Source organism: Melospiza georgiana, chromosome 12, assembly GCF_028018845.1.
Source record: "Melospiza georgiana isolate bMelGeo1 chromosome 12, bMelGeo1.pri, whole genome shotgun sequence".
Taxonomy (NCBI): domain Eukaryota; kingdom Metazoa; phylum Chordata; class Aves; order Passeriformes; family Passerellidae; genus Melospiza; species Melospiza georgiana.
Genome location: NC_080441.1, coordinates 6,115,718 through 6,132,259, shown reverse-complemented (window position 1 = coordinate 6,132,259; position 16,542 = coordinate 6,115,718). Strand labels below are relative to the sequence as shown.

General features: G+C 54.1%; 1 protein-coding gene across 2 annotated transcripts in view; it reads right to left on the bottom strand.

The window, feature by feature from the left end:
- Positions 1-16,402, bottom strand: part of OPHN1 (oligophrenin 1) — a 52,742-nt gene extending 36,340 nt beyond the window's left edge. For both annotated transcript variants that reach the window (XM_058033002.1, XM_058033003.1), the window contains exons 1-2: positions 16,201-16,402; positions 259-354 (exon numbers count right to left, since the gene is read on the bottom strand). In XM_058033002.1, coding sequence (XP_057888985.1) covers positions 259-354; positions 16,201-16,354 — 250 coding nt within the window. In that variant the 5' untranslated portion in view covers positions 16,355-16,402. The remainder of the gene's footprint in view (positions 1-258; positions 355-16,200) is intronic.
- Positions 16,403-16,542: the final 140 nt, after the last annotated feature.

The following is a 16,542-nucleotide window of genomic DNA, read 5'->3' as shown; positions in this document are numbered from 1 at the left end:
GTCAGCACCACACTGCCTCCTCCCCAGCACCTGGCAGCACAGAGCAGGCCTGGAGCCATGGAAAACCTCTGCAAATTATCCGCTGAATTGGGAATGTGAAACTCGACCCGTGACTGCTCAACTTCAGAAAATAAGCTGTGGAAGAGCTGCCTGGAACCCAGCTCCTGAGGCTGCTTAAAAACCATCAGGCAGGCTAATTCCTAGAGAGGGAGACTGTTCCAATTGCTGGAAATCAGCTTCAAAAAGCAGAGAACTCACCAATATTGATCTCATCATCTGTTAGTGTGTCACCGATGAAGTCGAACTGGAAGGACTGCAGAGTCTGGGAGAACTTCTGCACTGCTGAGGAGTACCCTGGAAAAGGACAGAGCAATCAGCTGCGGGTTTCTGCAATTGCTCTACAGAGGCTGCATGTCCTAGGAATTTATCCTGATGGAACAAGGCCAGAGGAGGGTGGTTATGCAAATCCACAGGCATTGGGAATTTCAGCGCTGCAGAAAATGCTGCAGCATTAATAACCCTCAGAGGCTGCAGAGAGAATTGGATTTGGGTTTTTTCTCTCTCTGAAAAAGCTTCTGCAGCACTAATGGATGCACCACACGGTACAACAACTGATCAATGGCCTTGTGTCCAGCCACAGACAGGAAGGGACACTTCCCTGCAGGAAAACATTGAGGAGATACTCCAGGGCTCTGTGTGCACCAGCACAGCTCCTTGGAGCACAGGGGCTGTTGAACAGGCTGGCCACTGTTCACAGAAATTGTTTCATAATATGGGAGAAAAATCTGTAGAGTCAGAAAATAAATGTGAGGGAAAAGGCGGGACTAAAAATAACTGTTCCTGTGTGGGGTCATGGACACAGGCAGGCCCTGAGGGAAGGACAGTGCCACAGAGCACACAGCTGAGCCAGGGGCACCCACAGATGGCCCTGGGACCTGCTGCTCCTGCTGGTGAGGAACAGTCTGGGCTGGAAGCAGAGAAATTGCCTGATGTTTCCTGTGGCTCAGTCCAAATTATTTTTGGAGCTTGCAGAGAAGTTTCTGGCCCAAAGGATGCTTTGTCTTTGCACCCTGTGTGGCTGCAGGACGTGTCTGGATGGCGTCTGCTGGCATTGGCAGAGGGGCCCTGGGACGTGACAGTGACACCAGCACAGAGCCTGACCCAGGGCCAGCAGGGACAGCACACTCACTGCACTGACCACATCACCCTGCACAAAGCTACAGCAATTCCTGAGATACAAACAGAAGGAGGCTGCACTTGCCTGACCTCAGAGAGGAGCATGCAGGCCACAAAAAGAAAAGCAAAGGAATAATGTAAGACTCTGATTTGCATTGCTACTTCTAATTTGGGACTCCAGCTGTGGGCACAGTCCCAGGCTGGACTCCTTTGTGGCAGGGCACAGAGACGGGACTTTCAGAAATTCATGAAATTACAAGTGGGGAAGATGTGACAAGCACAGACCTTATGGGCAACCAGCTCCCACCACTGCTTTGTCAAGCCAGCACCATGACTGCTGTATAGAGGAACTTGGTGTACATGGATGGGTTTTTTTCATTTGAAAATAAAACTTACTACTGTGGTGGCAACCATGGGATGCTCTGAAATGCTGCTGTGAAGGAGAGAGAAAAATTGGACAACATTGAAATAAATGAATGTTGGGGAAAAGCAATCAAATGGCCTGTGTGGGACCCTGGCAGGCCCCCAGACCGCCCTGCTTCCCCTGCCCCCAGGTCAGGAGCTCCTGCCCTCCCCAAGGTCCCTGGGCAGGCAGGAGTGGGGGCACTGCCGGGTCCCCAGTGCAGGCTCAGAGTGCAGTCCCTGCTTCTCCCTCAAAAGCCTCGTTCAGCAGCTCCCTGATGGGTCAAACCTTGGCTCCTGAATGGGCAGATTCAGGCCTGAATGTCGCTATTTAGCCCCAGCTGCCAGGGGCTGGAGCACGTAAATGGGTGAACTCTCACAGAACGATGTCATTGACTTGATGGAAAACCTCAGCAAATAATTCCCCCTCAGTGCCCCAGAGCTCACTCAGGCCAGGCTGGAGGCTCATTCAGCCCTTGCTCAGGGGAATCTTTGTTCATCCCCTGCAAATCCCCATCACCATCACCATCCCTGACGCTGCTGTGGCCCCAGCCAGCCCCTCCCCTGCTGCTGGTCACAGGTGATCTTCAATCCTTCCCTCCCAACACCCCTCCCAGCCCCGTGCGTGTCCTTGAGCCCCTCTGAAAGCAGCAGCACCCCCATCTGTCTGTCTGTCCGTCTGTCCCCTCCATGGGTGCTGGCTGGGGGCAGGTGACAAGGCACACAGCTCCAGTGTACCCGTGAGCACGGCAGCACACACAGGTCCCAGGGGTGGCACCGGGCAGGGACAGAGGGTCTCCATGTGCTGTGTGTCCCTGCCAGCCAAGAAGGGCAGGAGGCAGAGAGGGAGGGGGGTGTGAGCCCGTACCCTGCGTGCTTGGCAGGCTCTGGAGGAGCTCCTAATGGAAACCAGGCTTCTCCAGAGCAACACAACTCCACTCCCACACGTAGAGAGCCTTGGCTGAACATTGGCTCCTGACAGAGCTCCTGTGTGCATGCACAGGGCAGCATCGCTGCTGCTGCAGCACTGCCCCAGCCCTGGGGTGTGAGTGGGACACAGCACAGGGATCAGTGACTGCTGGCACTGCCACAGCCCTGGGGTGTGAGAGGGACACAGCACAGGGATCAGTGACTGCTGGCACTGCCACAGCCCTGGGGTGTCACTGGGACCCAGCACAGGGATCAGTGACTGCTGGCACTGCCACAGCCCTGGGGTGTGACAGGGACACAGCACAGGGATCAGTGACTGCTGGCACTGTGGGACAGCCCTGGGGTGTGAGTGGGACCCAGCACAGGGATCAGTGACTGCTGGCACTGTGGGACAGCCCTGGGGTGTGAGTGGGACACAGCACAGGGATCAGTGACTGCTGGCACTGTGGGACAGCCCTGGGGTGTGAGTGGGACACAGCACAGGGATCAGTGACTGCTGGCACTGTGGGACAGCCCTGGGGTGTGAGAGGGACACAGCACAGGGCTGATTGACCACTGGCACCATGGGAACAGAGGATGTCCCCACTCGGGGTCTGTGTCCCTGCAGGGCCCAGCACCAGGCCCTGAGGCAGAGAATCGGTGTCAGTGCTCAAACACACTCGGGGGGATGTTGCCCCTTCCCTCGGTGGCACCCAAATGGCAGTGGTGACTGGTGACACCCCATCAGGCAGGACAGGGGGGCTGGGGAGAAAGGAATAAGCCATGGCCACAGGAAAGAGGCTTGACCACAGGAAGGAGCCAGCAGGAAAAGATTTGCTGTGGAAAAGCAGGGCTCCATCCCACGCTAGGAGAGATAACTCTGTGTTCTCCCTTGTTTCAACTGTTGGAAATGTTTCCCCACCAATACAAACACTCATTTGCCAAAGGCTGCTGCTCTGCACCCCCAGAGCCTGGCAGGAGGCAGAGGCAGCTGCAGGGCCTGTCCTGCTCCCCCAGCACCAGAACCAAGGAACAGTGCCATGCTCCAAGCTGGAATATCCCTGTGAACAGCACTGCCCCACAGACCCTGCCTGCTCAGCCTGTTTCCATGGAAACACACCAAAATGAATTTCATCAGGAGTCCTCAAGGACTCCTCTCCCTTCCAGCCTCAGGAAGCAATGCCAAATATCACAATTTGTGGTTACAATAATTTACTCTCCTAGTCAAAGTGAAGTTCCATCCCTGCACAGAGTGGTCCCAGCCAGGCTGTAGGGCAGGAGTGGGGGGCAGCAGTGCCAGCCATGCCAGCCTCAGGAGGCACACACAGAGCTCAGGGCTGTATTTATGTTTGGATAAACACACCTCCAGAGCCAGCAGCTCTGGAAGGATGTGCCTCACAGCTTGCTCAGTAAGGACCTATGATTGTCACTTCAAACTTTGACAGCAACCACAGGTAACCAAAAACCACAAACCAAAAAGTGCTGCTACCGCTGCAAAAGCCACAGGTCTCTGACAAAACACAAACAAGCCCCAAATCAGGCTGTGCTGCTGCTTTTTCCTCCAATGCTTAGAATTTAAACCAGAAGGAAACCATCACCACAGAAAAGAACCCTGGGGGAACAGGGTGAGCAGACACAGGCAGAGAATGGGGCACCGAGGTGCTGCTGAGGGTCTGCAGTTGCTCGAGGTGCCACAGGTGCACAGCCTTAATTAGTTTTACTAATTGCAACCCAGGTCACAGTCTGTGTGACTGCCATGGTCCTCTGTTCCCAAGAGAGGAAACCATGCCCCTGAGCACACAGAAATGGAAGTGGCTGTGACAACCAAGCAGTGACAGCTACAGGGACCAGCAGGATCCTGAGCCAGGACAGGAGGGCCCTGCCTGGGCTGCCTCACTGAACACCACAGGGACACAATTGGACATTGGGTGTGACACAGGGACAAAAACCAGCCTGATTTCTAGAAATAAACACTTGGAAAACCAATAGAACATCTCCAGCTGTGCAGGAGAGTGGGTGTGGAGGGTACACATCACATTGGCCAGGGCCAGGCTGCCAGCACCCTCACCCCTGTTATCCACACCCCAATAGCCCTTGTTTAGATGACACTGTGCAGCAGCTGGAATACAGCACCACTCTGCTTCCTAGGAAACAGCCAGGTGGGAACTGCTGCTCCTCCAGAAGCTCAGGGCCAGAGCAAGCAGTGGGTTCAGCAGCCCTTTGGCTAATCCTCATCACATGCTGCTCCCAGGGAGCAAATTAAGGAGGAAAAAACAAAATAAAAATACCACCCCTCTACTCATCATCTTTGCAATCATTGGCCATGACACTTTCAGTGCAAAGGCAGTCCTGAGTTTAATCTGATCCAGCTGAGCAGTGATGGGGCTGCAGCATCCCTGCCCCGCTCCTAGGAAGGGACAGGATGTCCCAGCCCACACTGGAAGGTGGGAAGTGACTTTCACTGCTCTCCCTGCCCACACCTACACATGGACAGCTCAGGGAAGAGCAGCCAACAGGGATTTCCATGGGGAAAAAGGCAGTTCCTGAGGTTCTGCATGTGCCCAACCCACAGAGTGCAGTGCCAGAGTAATTCAGTCACAGCTTCAGCTCTGAATAAAACCCATAAGGAATCAACAGGGAAAACACAATGTGAGTTTGATTGTGGCAGTGCAAATAACCTGAGCAAAGCTAAGCAGGAGCTCCATCTTGCATTTTGCTTTCTTATTCTCCAGCTTGAAAACAGAACTATCAAAGCTGGCCACACACACTCTCCTTTCAAATAAGCAAACAAAAGAATATAAAATTCACTCTGCCCTTAAACAAGGGCATTTTAAGACATGAAAATTTTCACATTGGGATCTCACCCCTGGAAATCCATTTTTGTCAGGGAAAGGTTGCAAGACCCTGACACACAGCAGCTGAGGACACACCTACATCTCCGACCAATGGTCCCTATGGGTGATTTTCTCCTCCCTGGTGGAGAGCTGTGCACAGCATACATACAGCCTGAGAAATTCCACTTTTCCCAGCATGCAGAGAGATGGCTGTGATTCCTAAGGAGACAATAATGTGCCCATTGTTACCAACTCCTGCCAAAGAATTCCCCATGGGGAGCTGCATCACTAAGGAGAGGGAACTGATCACCATCACCACCCTGGGGAGGAGGTTCTGGACACAGTACCCAACCCACTGCTCCTGGGGAATTCTCTGTCCTTGCAGCAGAGTTTTAGGAGCCAGCACACAAAGAAAGTGGCCAAGGGGCCAGACTCTGCTCCAAGGTGTTGGATTTACACTGCATGAAGCCCCCAGTCTCTGTCCCACAAAAACACGTCAGCCTGGAAAGCCATGAGCTACCCCCCAAGCGCCCAGATGTGCCATCAGGATCAGGAGCAATGAGCCCTGACTCATGGAACACTCCCAAATACTCCACAGCTGCTCAAACACAGAAACATGTGAATTTGCTCCGATGAGGATACAAATATAACCTTCCAGTTAGCCTCTAGGTAGTCCCAAATCCACAGGATCCTGCAAGGACTGCAGCCCAGAGGGGAGATGCTCACCACCAGGGATCACAGAGTGGCCCAGGACAGGCAGTGCCTGGCACTGACCCAGGCCAAGCCGTCCCCTGAAGGCTCTGTGGGGACTCAGAAACCCTGACACATTGGACAAAGGCCATTTTTCCCACACTGACACGGGTTTTCCACTTGCCAGGAGTAAGTGGCTAGCGTGAAGTGCTAAAAATAACTTGCTATATTTAGCTGTGCTTTACAAATCTCTTGTGAAGGAATTGAGTGGATGTCTCACACTGTCACACATTTACCTCTCCTAATCAGCCCCTCATTGACTGAGTTGTTCATAAGCTGCTGCTTCCCTTTCACAGCCAGTCCAGCCCAGGCTCCAGGCATTAGAGCAGGGCTGTGCTCCCAGTTAAAGGACATTTCTCAGTATCTCTCCCTGACCAGTGACCTTTTGCTCTGCTAGTTGGCTACCTGCCCTCTGGACCATCACCTCCACTCACACATCCCCCTCCCACCCTCCACAATTTCTGTTTCCTGTCCTAAACTTCAATCTTTTATTATGAATTATTCTCCTTTCCAGCCAGCCTTGTGGGAAGTGCCCAAACGAGCTTGACAGGCTTATTTTCTTATTTACTGTTAAATTAAATACCCAAGGAGCCAGACAGCGAGGGTTCACACTCATCACACAATTCTCACGCCTGCTTTATCTCCCCCATTGCCTGAAGGAAACCGGCTCTGCAGAACCTGCCATGCTCCAGATGAGCTGGCAAAGGTTCTGAGGCTGCACCTCAAAGCTCAAGGCAGTTAAACACACACAGGGGCTCTCCTGCATGCCTGGAGCACAAGGAGACCATGGGTCTCCTCACCAACAGCTTGGAAGCTGGGCAACATATCAGCCCAAAATCCCAATCAAACACAAAGCAACCAAGCAAGACTGGAAGGACAACAAAGTTTTGGGGTATATTGGTCTGTTTTGGGGAAAATTGGGAGGGAGTGATGTGAGATACAGCTTCTGGGAGAAGGATGCAGTCTCACCCTCCCTGGGGTTAAATTATTCAGCATCTTCTTCCCAAGACCTCCACAGTGACAGATCCATTGATCAGGAAGAGAATCATGCAGCAGAGCCACACTTCAAAGCAAAGACATGGAGCACAGCATTCTCCCAGTGACACTCACTGGCTCGTACTGCTTTCCTAGAGAGCACCACTTCAGCCTGTACATTTAATATTTTTATAAGAGACAGTGTGCTGGATGATTTTTTTTAATGATTTTTGCTTCTGCAACACAAGGGCAGCACAGGATGCTGCAGCACAGCCTCCTGCCTGGCCCAGCTCAGCCAGGGCACCCCTGCTCTCCCCACAGCAGCAAAATTCCTGCTGGCATCAGCACTTCCCTTAGTGCTCCTCAGGATGAGCCATGGGTAAAGCTGCACTTTGGAAGCCTGAACTTCTCAGAGATTAGTTTTTTCCCCTTTGCCATTTTGCTGGCCTTTCAAATCAACCTTGCAGCCCTGCAAAGCTGGAGGAGTTGCTTCAGCAAAACTGGGAAGAAAAACAAGGCAGCCAGCCCAGAACACGTGGCCAACTGAAATGGGAGTTAAGAAAAGATGAGCTGCCTTAGAAATCAGCAAAAGTGGTGAAATGCACAGTAAGAAATAATGCAACTCCTGGGGTTGCAGAGGCAGAGAAGAGTCACAAAACGCTGTCACAGTTCTTGGTTCACCACAGACCAAGCCCAACCAGGGTTGCTGCCACACCTGCAGGAATTTCAGACCAGCTGGTGTCCCAATCCAGTCTCAGCACAGCAGGAATTGCTCAGCACTGCCCTGGGGCACAATGAACCTGGCTGGGTGCAGGAGGGACAGCCCAGCTGGGGGACAGTGCCCGGCTCTGTGGGCACCAGAGCTGCTGCTGGAAGTGGTGGCAGCTCCTGAGCTGGGCAGTCAGCAGCTCCCAAACCCTGCACAGGAGGCTCCAAGGGCGGCAGCACCCTCAGCTTTCCTGAGAACTCCCAGCACAGAGGCTGCTGGGTGCAGCAGGGATGGCCAGGTGAGCGCTGGGTGGGGATGGTGCTGCCAGGAGAGCCCTGGGGATGGCAGTGCCAGGTGAGCTGTGGCTGAGGGTGACACTTTGGGGCTGGAAGCCAAGCAGGCAGCCAGCTGGAAGCAGGGTGAGGCTTGGTAGGTGGCTCTGGCTGCTGCACCTATTTATACACCTGATGTGGGACATCGCTGTCCCACAGAAGGCAGTCACCACCTTCAGAGTGCCAGCCTGGGGACAGTGCTCAGGCTGGGGAACGAAGAACAGGCTCTTTGAAAAATAAAAATTAAAATAAAAATACACGAAGCTGAGCCATGGAAAACAAATGGATTTTGCCCTCCCTTGGGAGGAGTGAGCTGTCAGGGAGGGGCAGCAGCTGCTTTCCCAGGGGCATCAGGAGAGCAGCAGGGATCCCTGCAGTTCTCCAGGCTGTCACTATGATATTTTCTGAAAAATCCCTTTGCTAGGATTTTTCTCTTGAGAAGCTTCAGAAGAAAAGAAAAACAATATTTATCTGCTGCTATGGAATGCAACAGGTGAATCTTTGATGGGTTTATGTTGGTTGTTTCTAATTAATGGCTGATCACAGTTAGCTGGCTCGGGCTCTCTGAGAGCCACAAGCTTTTGTTATTAATTGTATTCTAGTCTTTGCTAGCTTTCTAGTGAAAACTTTAATTCTATTCTTTTAGTATAGTTTTAATATATAATTTTAATATATATATAATTTAATATCTAGATAATTTTAATATAGTTTTAATATATAATTTTCTTAATGCAAATATTAATATATCGATATATTAATATATTAATATATATCATAAAATAATAAATCAGCCTTCTGAAACATGGAGTCGAGATTCTCGTCCCTTCCCTCGTCCTGGGACCCCTGTGAACACAGCCACACCACCCAGAGCTCCCCGAGCAGGCTCCTGGCACGGAGCTCTGGCTGAGCTGCACACAGGGTGTGCTCCAAATCCGCGGCTCCCGCTGCTGCACAGGACGGACACGGGGAAAACAAACATGAAAACAAGGGACTGTTATCCGGGCAGAGCAGAGCGATCCCCACGGAGCCGTCCCATGATCCACATGTCCCTGCAGCCCCGCTTCGCGGGCAGGGCAGGCTCCGGCGGGCGCTCGCTCCAAGCCCCGATGATTTCAGAGTTTCCCTCGATAAGGGCGCAGCGGGGCTGGGCAGGGGCCAGCTGAGTCACACAGCACAGCCGGGGAGGGAGAGATCCCTGAGCCACCAGGGCGGCTCAGCAGCGATTCGGGGTGGGGAGGGACCGCATCCCTCCGGATCCAGGGTGGGAATGTGCATCCCTCTGGATCAGGCTGGGAATGTGCATCCCTCCGGATCAGGCTGGGAATGTGCATCCCTCTGGATCCAGGCAGGAATGTGCATCCCTCTGGATCCAGGCTGGGAATGTGCATCCCTCCGGATCCAGGCTGGGAATGCACATCCCTCCGGATCCAGGCTGGGAATGTGCATCCCTCCGGATCCAGGGTGGGAATGTGCATCCCTCTGGATCAGGCTGGGAATGTGCATCCCTCCGGATCAGGCTGGGAATGTGCATCCCTCTGGATCCAGGCAGGAATGTGCATCCCTCTGGATCCAGGCTGGGAATGCACATCCCTCCGGATCCAGGCTGGGAATGTGCATCCCCCTGGATCCAGCACAGGAATGTGCATCCCTCTGGATCCAGCTGGGAATGTGCATCCCTCCGGATCCAGGCTGGGAATGTGCATCCCTCCGGATCAGGATGGGAATGTGCATCCCTCTGGATCAGGATGGGAATGTGCATCCCTCCGGATCAGGCTGGAAATGTGCATCCCTCTGGATCCAGCACAGGAATGTGCATCCCTTCTGATCCAGGCTGGGAATGTGCATCCCCCTGGATCCAGCACAGGAATGTGCATCCCCCTGGATCCAGCACAGGAATGTGCATCCCTCCCGATCAGGATGGGAATGTGCATCCCTGTGGATCCAGGGTGGGAATGTGCATCCCTCCGGATCAGGATGGGAATGTGCATCCCTGTGGATCCAGGGTGGGAATGTGCATCCCCCTGGATCCAGCTGGGAGTGTGCATCCCTCTGGATCCCCGTACAGGAATGTGCTTCCCTCCGGATCCAGGCTGGGACATGACGCCAGCCTGTCCTGCACCAGCTGGCACCTCCTGGGAGGCTCCTTGGCACCATCAACCTGACCCACACACTTAGGGGGGCTTTGCCAAGAGCTACCCCCACTCTGGGCACCTCTGCAAGGACTTGGGGGTTTGGATTTGTGTTTCCATATCAAAGGGTCCCCCAATGCTCTGCAAGTCACCACTTCATCCTTCAAGTGTCCACAAGTGTCCACAAGTGTCCACAAGTGTCCCTTGTTCTCCATTCTCACAGCTACAAGGTTTAGTAACATTAATATATCTATTTTTGTTTTAAACATCTCCAGGCTCTTCAAAATCAGGCTTGGCTGGGGGAACGGGCTAAAAAGGAGCAAGAGCAGACTGAGAGAGAGCAACTGACTTCTGGGCTGTACTTGTATTTATAGACTTTATCTCAGGCTATTCTGCTGCTCTTATCATCATTTGAACAACTCATGACCACACGTTCACCTGCACGGAGAATTGGGTGACAGGAAAGGACAAGGGGCACAGAGACCATGTCTGAATGTGCCCCAGGAGAAAACAGCCTGGCCTGGGATCACTGCTCCCATGCAGCAGCTGTGAGACACAACACAGGCCAGCGTGGACAATGCACAGAACAGCAACAACAAGGTTCCAGAAGCTTTCTCATTCACACGTGTCAGATCCTCAGACAGAAGCTTTATGTGTTTGGAAGACTCATTTAATGCTGAGTAAGGAAAAATAACTGCTGCCTCCTGAACTTCTCCAGCAGTTCCAAAGCTGCTGCATTTTGGTGCTCAGTATCTGTAAATAGTGCTGACTGCTCACCAGAGTTTTTTTCCATGAACTCACAGTTCTCCAAACCTGTGTTCCTGCCAGGCAGAGCCTCACAGCCCTCACAGCAGCACCTGCCCCTCTGTCCCTGGAGAATGGCCCAAGCTGGCACTGCAGGCTCTACCTGCAGCCCAGATCCATGGCTGGGCAGCGAGGGATCAGTGCCAGAGCCAGGATGCAGCATGGCCAGGACGTGCCACAGGTGTCTGGCAGAACAGAGCTGGCACAGCACTGTCGCCCCACAGAGCCAGGCTGGCACCCAGCAGGATAGAAAAGCCTGGGGGCAAGCATGGGATGCCACATCTGTAGTTATCAATGTGCCATCAACAGCATTAGGAATAAAATATTCCAACAATACCTCAAGGAAAAAGCCAGAAAAGCTGAGTCCTCAAACAGTGACTCAAGAGGAAACTCTTAGGTCAGCAGCAGTGCTGCTGTGAGCCGTGGGCTGTGAGACACACAGAACATGGATAACACCCACATCCTCCCAGGGAAGGAGCCAGAAAAGCCAGTAGAAGATGGATGAAAAGCTCCCTGCATGCCTCATGTGCAGCACAAGGAAAAATATCCTTAAACACATGAAAATGATTTTGCCTTTTGTCCTGGCCCCTGTGCTGCTGCAGGCAGGCGAGTCCTCGGGAAGCATATCAGGGCTGGAAAAAACCATCACAAAATATTGCACATTGGTTTGTTTAAGCTGGAATAAAGCTGGCCCAGAGCCCTCCCACCAGCCCCTGAGCTGGCAGGGACAGGGCAGGCTTGGTGCTGCTGCCAGCCACCCCTGCCCTGGGATTCCCAAAACAAACCCAGCCCTGGGCACATTTGGGCATGGATGGAGCAGCTGGAACCAGCAGGAGCCAGGAGGGAGGCTCAGGAGCTCAGGACTGCAGCAGGGAGGGAGCAAGGGTCAAGGAGCCAGGCCTGGGGACATCATGGCACAGCCAAACCATCCTCAGCCACGGGCAAAGCAAACCCAACAGGGACAACCTGCCCAGCCAGGGAGCTGCTCCAGAAGAAGCAAAACCCAGCAAACACCTCCCTGAGCCCCAGAACACAGGGTGGGATCTGCCTCCCAGCTGGATCTGGTAGAGCCTGTGCTGGGCCCTCACTGCTCCTGCCTGCACTGAGGATCAGCTCTGGCACTGGGGGTGAGTTGGCTTTTGGGAGGGTTTTTGTTCTTTTTTCTGCTATTGTGTTTTAGTGTCTGGTTAAAGCCTGTCTGGTTTAGATTTGCACCAACTGAGGCCCCAGTGCTGTGCTCAGAGCTGGGAGCCCAGAAGCAGGAGCTGCTCCATCAGCAGCTGCAGAGATCCCCTGTGCCCAGCTGAGCTGAGGGTGCTGCAGGGTGCAGAGGCTCCAGGGAGAGCTGGGCTCTGGCTATGGGTGTGATTTAACACAGAGCTGGGAAGTCAGGAGACAATTGTACAAGTTACCAGCTGTAACTGGTGCCCTTACTGGCTGAAATCCCCACTGGGGATGGGGAAGACCAGCAAGGAGCCAAGAAGGGATCACATTATTGCTGGAGGAGAGTGATGTGTTTTCCAGCAGGTCATTTCCCCTGCTCCTCACTGTCTCATGCTCAGCTGTCTTTGTGGGACAGGACATTGTCACTGCAGCTGTGCCTCCCAGCAAAGCTGATGCTTGCCTGGAGAGCTGCAGCCTCTCCTGTGTGGGGTAGGCTCCTTCCTCTTCCCCATTGTCGAGAGGAGCTTTAGGGTTGTTTGGACAGTCCCCAGGATCTGGCTGTGCTGTGCTGCAGGAACAGATTCCATTGCCCCACAGCCTTCCCATGAACCAGGACAGGGGGCTCTGGGCAGACAGGCCACTCTGGGTGCCTTCAATCCCATTAAAATAACCTGTTCCAATGCTTCAATCCCATTAAAATAACCTGTTCCAATGCTTCAATCCCATTAAAATAACCTGTTCCAATGCTTCAGTCCCATTAAAATAACCTGTTCCAATGCCACGCTGCTTCCCACACACCACAGCATCAAACCCCCAGACACCACATCCAACAAGAGCACAGAAACCTGTCCAGAACAGGTCTACCATGCTGGGGGACACCAGAGTTCCCTGAGGGGACAGGCCAGTTCCCACATACAGCACTGAAGATCTGCAGGGATGATGATGATGATGATGATGATGATGATGATGATGATGATGATGATGATGATGGAGGGACCTTTCCTGGGTGTCCAAGGAACCCCATTTCTGGAGAAAAGCTCACACAGTCCCTACACATTCTTTGTCACTCCATCCCTCAGGATGAAGTGCTCAGAGTAGCTGGGGAGGCTGGGAAGTGCCAGCACAGTCCCAGGCACTCTGCAGAGCTCCAGGCTGGACAGAAATCAAGTGCAAAACCACAAACAAAACATTTGCATGAGAGCTCACAGCTCTTCAAGCTTCAAAGGACAATTTTCACCATCACAGCACTCACAGGTAGTGATGAGAAAAGCCTCCATCTGACATTTCTCCAGCTCCATTTGATATTTAATTGGGAGAGAAGATCAAAGACCAGGGGAAATAGGTGGTTTTGCATTATCATGCACACAGCTGAGCACAGTGAGCAGGAGAGATTAAAGCACAGAAATAAACTGCAGTAAAGCAGCCATTCTTACAGCCACGGTGATGCCATGGAGCCACAACTTCTGACAAGCCAGTGCCCTGGAGCACGTGCCCTGAGCAAGCTCCTACGTCCCACCATGGCCATGGGGAGCTCCAGCTGCTGCTGGAGCTGAATCCCCAGGGCCCACAGCAGGTCCTGATCCTGGCCAGCACAAGGGGATGGGACAGAACCTCTCCCTGCCTGACCAGGGACAGGCCACGGTGGTCTCAGCACTGCCAGTACAACGTGTGGGACCAGCATTGTCACTTGGCACTGCCACTGACTCGCCACACTGCTGGCACAGGAAACAAGGGATGCAGCCAACTTTACAGCAAAAATAATTTCCACTTCTGACTAAAAGCATTATTTTCTATTATTGGCTTTCACACCCAAGAATGTCACAAATGAACAATATTATCCTCTGCTTTAGTAATTTAATTCCCCACTTGGCAATACTGAATACTTTGTCCCCTTGTGGTGTCCTGTGTATTTGTGACAACTCAGCTGCTGGGGGGTGTCAGTACCACGCTCAAAGGCAGCACTGGTGGGGCTGTGGCTGCAGGATGACCCTCCCCAGGACATGGCGGGCTGCAGGCCTCTGGAAGAACTTCACCCCTGGAATTTTATTTGCTCCAGCTGGTGACACAGTTAGGTGGAGGGAATGGAACCAGTTTCCCTTAATCCATGAAAGATCAAATGAATTTAAAGCCCCCTAAAGAGCCCCCCTCATTCAGGTAACCAGGTCTTGAACACTTCCAGGGATGGGGCAGCCACAGCTTCTCTGGGCAACCTCTGCCAGGGCTCACAGGGAAGAATTTCTCCCCATTATCCCATTAATTCTGCTCTCTTTCAGTGTGAAGCCATTCCCTGCTGTCCTGTCACTCCATCCCTTGTCCAAAGTCCCTCCCCACCTTTGTTGCAGGCCCCTTCAGGTACTTCACCCTCTCTCCTCGTTGGATCTCACTCTCCTGATGGCAGCACCACCACTTTAGCATCCCAACAGCTGAGGGCACCTCGTTCCCACCCTGTCAGGGGGCACAGAGGGGCTGCCAGCCGTGGCTGTGTCCCAGTGGACACTGGGATCTGCCAGCTGGCCGTGGTGAGGCCATGCCCAGTGAGTACCCCACATACCCACAGCTCCACATGGGTAGGATTCAGAGATATATCAAGTTTTTAAAGTTATCTGTTAACTAAACACAGGGAGCTGATGGAAGCCCAGGCAAGACTGGCCACAGCACCTCCCTGGCAGCTTGCTGGATCAGCTACAAAAACACCCCACGGCATTTCAGGCAAGAAATCCTCATCCCTGGGGGTTCTCAGTGCTGTCTGGGTGTGCTCTGCTCTCTTCTGCTTCTGCCCTTCCTCCCTGGCCAGTCTCCCTGGGCCGGTTCTGCTGACCCAGCGAAATCCCTCACATCCCTGTGCGCTACAAACACTGAAAAGGGAAATGGTTTTGAACAAAGTGATGAAGAACAGCATTTCCATTAGCAAGCGTGTTTGTTTTAATCCCTCTGATTTCCATTTTGCTGGGGGTTTTTCTTTGCCCTGGACTGTGCAGAGATTTGAGTTTTTGTACCCACGTTAGGTCTCACAGCCCCGTGACGTCGGCAGTTTCAGTCACACCAGCTTTTGTCTCTGCTGCTTCCAGATGGGCAAACACGGGCTATTCCAGCCACAGCCTCGATAACAAGGAAGCTCTGAATTATTCTGAACAAAAGGGCAGCAGCTAAACCTATTAACACCAACTGAAACCAACCAGCTGGCAGGAAAACCGCGTGTGACCAGCGTGGATTGTCTGCGTCCCTGCACTGCCCCCATGGATGCTCTGCTGGCCTGGATAACAGCATGGACAACAGCAGAGAATCATGGAATCATCTGGACTGGAAAATTTAAGATCATGGAGGCCAGGGAGACGACACGGGGAAGGTGTGTATGAAGGTGGATCCAGCTGCGGGGAAGGAAAACAAACCTAAGCAGTCAGGACAGTGTCAAACACGTGAGACTCGGCGGTTTCAGGTGACACAACCTGGCCCAGGTGCTCTGCTCATCTGTCAGCACTTCTGAACAGGCGACTCCCGCAAAGTCAACACTGAGATCGGCATTCATTGGGAAAAATGCTCACCGCGGTTCGCAGGATGACAGAGCGCCGACAACAATGGGAGGATTTCCAGCAGGGCCCCTCTCATTCACGGGGGTCCCGCAGGGTGTCGGGATGGCCGGGACGGACCCGCCCCGCTCCCCCCGCTCCGGGGATGCGGGATAACGGAGCAGCTTCCCCGAGCGGGGATCACCGGCCCTAAACCAGCCCATCCACGGCAAGGCTCGGCCGGGGTCAGCCCACGGCACGGGGGATCCGGCCCGGCCCGGCCCTGCCTGGGGACGGCGGCGGTGGCCCCGGGGGTGGCACTGCGGGGACAGGGACAGCCGGGGATGGGAAGGGAAGGGAAGGGCAGCCCTGCCCGGAGCGATGCAGGGCACGGCCCAAAGGAACTCCAGCCGGAGCTGCGGGCAATGCCCAGGGAACGGGACACCCCGAGCCCTGCCCAGGGAACGGGACACCCCGAGCCCTGCCCCGACCCCCGCCCGTCCCGCTCACCGCGGATGGCGGCGATGAGCGCGTTGCCGTCCTTGATCACCTCCTTGATGAACTTGTTGGTGCGCTCCAGCTCCTGCTCGTAGCACTTGAGGCGCTCTCGGAAGTCGGGGCTGTCCAGGTAGCAGTCGCTGAACTCCAGCGGCGGGTGCCCCATGGCCGCGCCTCGGCCCGGCTCCGCCGCGCTGCGCCTACCGAGCGCCGCCGCTGCCGCCGCCCCGGGCGCCCCGCGCCGCCGGCATCCCGCGGGCCCGCCCCGCCCGCCGGCCCCGCCCGCCGCTCCCCGCCCGCTCCCGCTGCCGCGCCTCGCCCGAGCGACCCCCGCCCGCCCGCCGAGCTTCCGGC